At 34.4% G+C, this 9,808-nt stretch overlaps 1 protein-coding gene across 4 annotated transcripts in view; it reads right to left on the reverse strand.

Annotated features, from left to right (window-relative positions):
• Positions 1-8,728, reverse strand: part of LOC105252395 (tyrosine-protein phosphatase 10D) — a 33,819-nt gene extending 25,091 nt beyond the window's left edge. For 2 of the 4 annotated variants that reach the window (XM_011259748.2, XM_011259747.2), the window contains exons 1-2: positions 8,530-8,726; positions 4,690-7,751 (exon numbers count right to left, since the gene is read on the reverse strand). In XM_011259748.2, coding sequence (XP_011258050.1) covers positions 4,690-4,773 — 84 coding nt within the window. In that variant the 5' untranslated portion in view covers positions 4,774-7,751; positions 8,530-8,726. Of the gene's footprint in view, positions 1-4,689; positions 7,752-8,529 lie in introns of all 4 variants that reach the window. The other 2 variants (XM_011259749.2, XM_011259746.2) reach the window with 2 other exon arrangements.
• Positions 8,729-9,808: the final 1,080 nt, after the last annotated feature.

Raw genomic sequence — 9,808 nt, forward strand, 5'->3', positions numbered from 1 at the left:
TTATTTTATCATTATTAATTTACATATTTTTTATATTTTTTATAATCTTATTATTTAAAGTATATATTTATAAATGCTATATGTATTTAATTAATTAATAAGTGCTAGGTGCTATAAGTGTATTTATTTAAAATTAATAAATGCTACATTTATTAGAAATTAATAATCAATACTTACAAAATTCATCTGTATTTAATAATGTGCGCAGAACGTACAGAGATTGCGTACACTCGATTGCATGAATAAATGTTGCATTGCTAATCGATTGTCTATAGCTGCTTCCTCGATATTCCAATAATCTGTTATTTAAATTGTTTGGAGATTCATATAGTACAAGTACTTCGAATGGCGCTGTTTTTATTCCGATTAATCTTATTTGCATATAATCAAATATGTATGAAGTTCTTGTGAAGAAAAAAAAGCATATATATTTTTTCTTTTTTATAATATTTAAACTGATATAATATATACTTTCATCGCATTTTCTTAATAAAAAATATCCGACAGTTACCTACCTGTTCGAAATTCAAATAAAGCATTTGAATAAAGCTTCATCACAAGCTTATGAAGAGAGAATCTCAATTATAAAGAAACTACTAGAGGCAATGTTTTTGTTCGTCTTTGGTCTAACTAACGATATGCTCACTTGTCAACCTAACTTATCGCATGTGTAGCGTAACGCTCGACTTAAAAGTGACGACGCCGGCTATTTGCGAAGCATTCGGCGAATAAGGTCTCCGTAGTAAGAGCTTAATATAGCGCGGTCATGTGTCTCGAATTCTGGGCCAATAATGTCACGGTTCTATTCCCCTCTTAGAAACATGCAAAAAAGAAAAATCCAATCAAAGTATGTTATACGACCAAATCATTATATTATCTAATAAGAATTATCCGATTAGCATTAATTATTATTAATTTCTACTTTTTTATAAACTACACAGATCTTATTTGCAAATATAAAATAATTAAATAAAAAAATAAAGAGCTTATAATATATGCAGATAAATTTATTTATCCGCATGTATTATAAGCTCTTTATTTTTTGCGAAAAAACAAATGATATTTTATATATGTATAAGTATAATGGAAATTATCATTTCATCTAATAATTTGGAAAATCTTTTATCCTGGTTTGCAAAAAACAGTTACGGATGCAAATTTTGTGAAGAATAAATGATGTAAAATAAAACGAGCATCCGGTGTACTTGACCGTATTGCAAAAATATGTAAAGACACCCCCGCAGAGAGTGAGCGGATTTACAGAACAGAAAGCCGAGCACGTGCGAAACCGGAAGTGTTGCGAAACCTACTATAAATTTCATCAACTTTTTATTGTAACTTTCTTTTATATATTTATACAATTTTTGATTTACATTGTATTATATAATTTTGTGCTATTTAAGAGACAAAATAATTGGCAAGAGCCTTAATTTTATAGAATTAAATGCTTTAATATTATATTTTCAAAAAATGTACACTGAAAGTTTCTCTGAATATAAAGTAACCTTTACATTTTTGCAAAAATAACCAAGTTTTAATTTAGCGTAAAATTTAACATTAGTGGTTTATCTTTTTTATTTAATTATTCAGTTTACCAAATTAGAAATGTTTTCGAATAATGAACTTTATGCTCTTATTAATTTTGATATTCAAAATGCACATGTATGATATTAATTATAACGCGTCTCCTCTACGGTTAATTATTACTTTGTTCCACTCACTCTCTACGAAATAAAGCACTAATTAAACATATTACATTAATGATTTATGCATATATGTATATACTTTCCATGATGTATAATTAAAGCTGGACGTTCTCATGCTTCGTCAAAATTCAAATGTTGAATTAATTTTGCAAAGAGATCGTAACATTTATCCAATAATAATAATATCATTGCAATTGATTTAATACGCCAAAGTTAATGACAAGTTACAATTAATTTTGATTTTTTAAGATTGCAGAGAATGTTTTATGATGAAGAAATTGACGTAAAATCGATTTTACGTATACAATAGCATCATATAAGGGTCGTTGAAATGGGCGTTGGCTTTCTTTCGAGCATGAAACATTCAGACAGTCCATTTTGTCTATTACGAGCTTCGTTGGATAGTAACGTACTTTCGCCAACAAAACTTTCTTTTGGTCGATAAACCGTAATCCAACTACTTCCCCTTTCTTACGAGTTCCCTCTAAATATTATCATCTTTAAAGAATGCTACTATTCTCTTTCACGTCAAAAATGCGCAAGCATCTGTGACTGCTATATTTGAAATAAAATTAGATTTGCATTTATGCTGAGAAGGATATATTATATCTGTTGACAAAATATTAAATAATTTCGAAAATTCGATAATATATTCAGATCAAAAATCAAATTAAATATTTTCCTCAACTGTAATTTTTTAAAATTCATTTTTTGTTAAAAATTTGATTTCTGTTAAAAAAAATGTCAAAAAATTCATAATTTATTATAATTTTCCAATCTCTTACATTAACATTGTATATAATTTTAAATTAAGCCCTAAAAATTAGATTAAAATTTTATTAAATTTATCTTAGATTTACTAAAAACTCACATGTATTTATGTTCTTGAAATTGATAATTAATTTGAAAAAGTTTCTTTATTTTCATTCACTAATTACACAGAAGCTAATAATGTCTCGACATTTTTACCAAGGAAAAATCGGCTCTAAATTAGCGCAGAAAGCGTAGTTAAAGAAGCATGTGGTGCATTACTGGAACAATTTCTTTTTATCTCTTTCTTTACATATGTATATTCTTCGAAATTTTATCATAATATTTAAGATACTACAGTAAGATAGTAACAGAAATTTAGAATAAATTGTTTGATATTAACATAATGTTATCATAAATCTCTAATAGCGAGTCATAAAAAAATTAAGACAAATTTCATACAGACAAATTACTTTGTGTGATTATCACTTCCGCATATTGTTTTGCGAGAATGATGCTCCTATAATGCACGTTGCTCCCATCCGATTGACGTATAACAAAATCATTAGCTCCATGAGAAGATAATAAAAAAAACTCGTTTATGTAATCACATGTCTATGTAATCCTTGCACTTTGTAGTGTGTTAAATATTTAAATTACCCGGAAAGGCAGATTTCCTTCGCGCTCCCTTCTCCTTGTCGAAAGAGAGGGAAATCTCGCAATTCGCGGTCTAACTATCGGCAAATGATGTCAGCAAACCAATCTGTTTGATTATCTACGGCAAACGCAATTTTCAATCTAAAGCGCTTTAATTTGCCAGCTCTCTGGTATCCGACTGAATTTGTCATGCGTCAATAAGTATTAAAATCTTTTTCGAATATTGAAATATGATTTTCATATATTTTGTTCGCATAAAAAAGTTCTCTATAATTTTTTATTACGTGAGCGCGATTGATGTATAAAGAAATGCTGATTCAGATGAGGTTTCACGAAATGTTGCATAACGAAGATCATCTGAATTGAAAAAAAACCATTTAAATAATAAATAATAACCAAATAATTAATTTGTCATTAGAAATTTAATTATTTTTAAATGGAATTTCTGCTTAAAAATACATTTGTAAGTGACATAGATTTATTCTAATGACACTAACACTGAATATTCATAGATACAGGAGTCAACAGACATCGGCATTCAAAGCAACGTATTCGCAGTTGAGAAAGTCAGTCGAGTTTCGCAATGTTCAGACACGATTCGATCGAGCAAAGAAGACTGGATGTCGGTCGCGTTCCCCTTCACCAATCGGTTGACCACAACTCAAACTCTGACTCCAGTATGTCACAGGAGCACATAATTTTCTAGTATTGAAATTATGCGTTCAATACTATTTCCCGATATACTGAGATTCGTAATCTCTTCTTTCAAAAAAAAATTCATTAATAAATAAATAAAATCCGACGCGACGATGATGTTTAAATCTTATCAAACCAAAATGTCACATCAAAATGGTATTTATATATTTGATATCGTTTAATATATGAATATAATTATAGTTATACGTAATAAAATTCCCTCAAAAAAAATCTCGTCTTTTATTTATGTGCTGTTTATTCAGCTCGCTAAGCTTGATTAGCATATCTACATCACAAATTTAAATTTGCAAGTTTATGCTTCTAGATGTGTTTGTCTCAAGAGTGCTTTAATGTACGTGCATTTTAATGTAAAAAAAAACATTCCAGAGAGAAATGTCCCTATCTAATCGATCGAGATCATTGTCTAGCCATTCCACGCCCTTGCTAGAGATAGTAAGAACAAAAATTTAATGGAATCCAAAAATACCGACAAATTTTAAGTGAATTGGCGCATAGATAAGCGATGATTCAAGTAATAAAACAGTTGTAAAATTTATAAACTTGATAAGTTATTAAAAATTCAAGTGGTAATAAAATTATTAGCTTAATAAATTATAAAATTGTCATTTATGATTATTTCATCATTTATAAAGAGACAAAAAATTAATGAAAACATTTGAGTTAAAAATAAATATAATTTTATATATATATATATATATATATATATATATATATATATAAGTAAAAGCAAATTAACATTGTTTTGTTACGATTAATATGTCAATCTTCATAATGCTGCATTTTACGCGTCCTTCGTTAATACCCACACCTTTAGCATAAAACTATCCGCGAATCCTAGATCCATATAATTAATACTCACCTCGGTCAAAAGGATCAGCGACAGTAGGAGGATGCCGCTGAATTTGGATATCGGTTGTGGATAGGAGACTTTGCGGCACGTCATGTTTGATAAATATGAATTAATTCCAAAATCCTTAATTCTTCCTGGAACAACTGTTCTTGGTCCACCTCACCTTGGGACACTCACTGACACTTGATGTAATTAACTCCTACGAATACATTTCCGATTAAGTAACGAGGAATGCGCGAGGAATGTGCGTGTCACATCGATCGATCGACGACTCACTGGGACTCACTCCTTCGTAGTCGCGCCGCGCGTGTGGTATCACAAGAAATCGCGTATCCCACTCCGGGCACCTCGCGGTAACACCTGTTCGGTCGTTTGACAGCTACGCCGGTCTCGGACGTAGTAACGGCGACGATGATGGAGGAGCCGAGGGATAGCGATAGTAGGAACAACGGCTGCCATATCAGTTGGCGAACCGTGTGGCATCGAGTCTTCTAACTGACTGAAGCTACATGCGTTATCACGAGTCCCAAACAATGATTCAGTTGATGCGGGAACCTCCAAAGTCACCGCTTTCAGTCCTTGGATTCTCCTCCTCCTTCCCCTCCTCTCCCCACTCGAATCCGGCACATTCACTATGTTAGATGTCCCGGAGTGTTATGTAAATTTTTAACGGATCGAAATAAATTGGTTTCCTGTATCTTAGCGCTTATTCTTCACTAAATTCCACCTCGACATGCTAATCGCAGACTTCTTGTACCAAATTCAAGCGGTTCGGCTGCGTTATGTGTATTCATTTTTTTATTTTTTAACTATGTATCAATCTACGTGGAATGCTTCCTGCTTAAGTTTTGATTATCGCGTTTTCTTCGTGTAAAATAATGTTTAAGAAACGGACAGTAATTGATACATTATATAGATAGATAATATATTTTTATATATTAATTTTCATATTTTAATTTCAGCACTCTTGCTGAAACTTCTCTGTACATTTTGACATTTTATCTAATGTTGAAAAGATATATCAGCAATTGCTATAATTATATTAGCCAAGAATAGCTGCCTTTACTTTACCTCTTACGTGTATCGTATCTTTTCATTCTGCCTTTCTTCATGTTGTTCAGCGGAATACCGGTTCCTTCGCTCATTAAAGATCAAACAACTTTGTTTTCCCTCGCGTTATCCTTGAAGTGACGTAAAAAATCTTATAATATATTAACATATGCAGCAAGCGTTGAATCGAAGAAATAATTATAAAATTGCTCGTTTTCTCGTAAAAATCGCACTGTTGTGCTCTATATATATATTTCTATTTATATATTTATTTATTCAGTTTTCTTCTGCATCTTCTTTTTCTTGGCATCTATTCACAAAATGAAACGTGATATCGACTTATTTCAGAACTTTATTACTTTCCTCCCTCGTTATTTTGCAATTGGAGTACTCCAATGTGCGGAACAGAATAACGAACTGCAAGGGTGGCACCCTTCGGCGCGGTCAATGTGACAACAATGAGGTAACGAAGCAAGCTTCACAAAACATTGGAAATAGCCGTGAGATTGCTCGATGATCGGAAACGCGTGATTTTGTCCAAAAAAGGATCGGTCCAAACGATTTCTTTTTATATTTACTACTCCGACGTTCCTTGTTTTCGTATTATTGTGTTTAAGTGTCATTTGACGTTGTGATTTTTAACTGCTATTTTTAACTAGTCTTTTGTATATCGTACTTGTACATATATCTAGCCAACATGTATCTTGTATCTTGAAATCGCTTCATCTAAGTCACTGAAGAGAAATGTTACGAGTTCAAACATACGGAACACGACACGGAAATGTGACACGGAATTTAAGTTATGGCCGGATTATGAGCAGATTAAATTGTTCTGCTATTTCATACGTCCAGTTGAAGAAGAAACTTCCTTCCGTTATTCTACCGCAGCTCACGTGCAAGACATTACTCGTGAGAATATCTATCGCGTGAAACGTCAAGTCAATGACACGAAATTATCTTGAATGATCCGCCAGGAATCCCCATGAGAAATAAGAAATGTCGAATGCAAATGCTCGATCTTGCTCAACAAAGAAACGCGCATCTGTGCATTATTTCGATGCCATTGTCCTTGCCGCTCCCTAGATTTTTATTTAAATCGGAGAAGGATACATACGCGCGCATCGTCATGGAACATGAATCAAAAGACCCGGATTTCAAATAAGCACCGTAAAACAACACATCAACTTTCTATATTTCTCCACAAAATGAGTCTTTCTTCCGAAAGATATCAATCAATCGTTGAACGTCAAGGACACTGACCGTGCTTCACCTTCACCACCCCAAATCATGATTTTTTAACGAGAAGAGAAACAACATCCGTCAAACTCGCGATCTCGTTCATCAGTAAAACCGCTACCAATCTGCCTGTCATCTCTGTCATTCCGAGATCTCGATGAACACCTGGACAAGTCCCTGAGAGGTCCCCGCGTGTGTCAATGTCGAATTCCGAAATTGGATGGAGGTGCGCGACGTCGGTGAGAAAGAATCGGGAGAGCAAGCGAAGCGTTCAGCTTGCTTTCGTACAGCCGTAGGTACACTCGGTCGACTGGCGCGCTTTCATGATGCCTCACCCGGTGCGGGTGACCACCAGGGCCAACGGGACTCTCGGTTGCTCTCTCAACACTCCGCTCGTGGCTACGATCGAGGCAGCGCCAGGCTAAGCCGTTCCCTGCCTCACCACCCCTCACCCCTGCCACCTCGTCGAGCAACCTGGCTGTCTTTCCATTCCGACTTTGGCTCTTTCTCTTTCACTCTCTCTCTCTTCCTCTCTCTTTCTCTCCCACCTGCCTCGTCCGCCTCCTTCTCTCCTCCGACCTGGCCTGCCCAGGCTAAACATCCAACGCAGCCGCCATCACTACTGCATCCGCTGCCTCGGACTCCCACCGACTGTCGAGCTTTCCTTCTCTCTTTCCCTCCTGCTTGCTCCTGTCATGTATATTGTGTACACGGGCATGGTGTGTACGGGTGTGATATACAGACAAATATGACATAGTTGTGTGCGGGTGAATCCAGTAACGTAACTAGAAGAAGAGAATACAAGTTGCAAATAAAGTAATGAATTTACTTATGAATTCTGATAAAATAATTCGTATTTGCCATGGACATTGCAGTTTAGTTTCATTTCCTATAACTATCAAATAATTTTCTGACGATCATTCATCTTTTTCCAATATTTCCTTACTCTAATATTAATAATGATATCTCTATTGCTAATAATGAGAACATGAGATATATCGGTAAAAATATTAAAATAAACTAACACAGTATCCTTAAAAGACTTTTGAAAAGAATACAAAGAAATATATTCGTTCCAAGAGAAATATTAGAAAAAAGTTGATTATTCAATATTTAAATAGTGTCACATTATTTCAGCTAAGAAATTGATAAAACAACGAAGAATTCTCTTGCAATGTAGCTTTACGAGAAATTTATCGAAATCTAGACGATATATTTGCATAATAAATGTAACACCGAAAGTTATTGCCACGTTTCATCAAATGATAAATGGAAAGACCCCCATAGACCCTGTCAATTCCACGCAATGACGTTTAAATGGATGTGACGTCTTCACGGAGCTCGAAATCCCGAACGTGGCATCTGTAATCTCACATCCATGTTGACGCATCTTCTCTTACGTCTTCTTTTTCCCCGGGTAACACATCATTCCCTGCCCTTCCCTGACATGTTCCCGAAGTAAGGTAAAAACACCAACACGCATTCGCGTCGCCTCGCTCGCTCATACGAATAGACAATATCGCGCACTTATACACGTGTATAAACTAACGACCACACACGTACATCTCTCCACCTCCTGTTTCTTCCTCTCTACCAGCATCTCTTGCTACATCCTCTCTCAACCCTCGCCACACTTCACCCGCTGCGTCCCCCGGCCTTTGCCCTCCACAACGTTGTTCCTGAAGCAACAGTCACCACCTGACACACGTACGCGTGCGCACGCACACACGGACACGTCTTGTCGGTGCGTACCACCTTTATTCATAGAAATCGTTGCTCTCCCACACCTACGCAGGTAGGTCTCTGCGAGCCTCGAAGTCAGAAACGTGGTTAGCGTAATTAGTGCCCCGTTGTAGACAACTGTCAGTGTTAGAATCTGTAATTGTGCGCGTTTAATTCCGTAGAGGGGTGGCAAGGGATGAAAAAATCAATAAAGCGGCGCAGGTATGCGTTTGGCTCATTCTCTGGGAATTTATCTCACTCTTATCTATAACAAAGATATCATTATTACTAAAAAATGTTGCAAACTTTCTACGTTTTATTTCTTTATAGGTGATTTAATAAACGCCTTACTCGGTAGCAATTTGACAAGTAGCAAAATAATAACTCAACCAACTGTCACTTCTGTAATAGTATCGAAAATGTATGTGTCTAGTTTACGTCATCAAAGTCACTTTCACCGCTGTATCTTTTAACGTAGTATCTTCTGTAGTATAAATTGACAAATGAAGTAATTTGAAAATAAACTCGTACATTTATTCTTCCTTTGTTTAATTCATATCCTGTATGATAATATAAAACGATAAAGAAATGGGCAGACACGTGTAAGTACGTCCATATGGATTTAAAGAGAAAATTTATATTAACTGTACACAAATATAAATATATAAAGTTATACACTCGCAGAATATTGTTACAATAAATAAAACAATATCGATCGAATAAAAGCTCTACTTTTTCGAAAATAATGGTTATTTTGTAAAGCTAAATTTACATCTATACAAATTTCATAATGATGTCTCTTTTACATTCCATTACATATGATTTTGATAAGCAAAATGATTCTGTTAGCGACATCTGGTATTATATTAGCAGGCAACATCAGCTTCTACTATGACAATTGTTGATTTAGATTTACAAATGAAAAGATAAATGTGATTTTTTATTTCTCACAAAGAAATCGAGTTTCTTTAATGATAATAATAAAATAAAATATATTAATTTTTCACGAATTTTTATTTCATATTCAGTCTCTCAATGCTTCTTTTTTAACAACTGACGATAAAAGACGTCGTATTTAAAAGACTAAATAAATCGAATGATCAATGGAAGCGATTTCGTC

Source organism: Camponotus floridanus, unplaced genomic scaffold (genome assembly GCF_003227725.1).
Source record: "Camponotus floridanus strain SB8 unplaced genomic scaffold, Cflo_v7.5 scaffold31, whole genome shotgun sequence".
NCBI lineage: Eukaryota > Metazoa > Arthropoda > Insecta > Hymenoptera > Formicidae > Camponotus > Camponotus floridanus.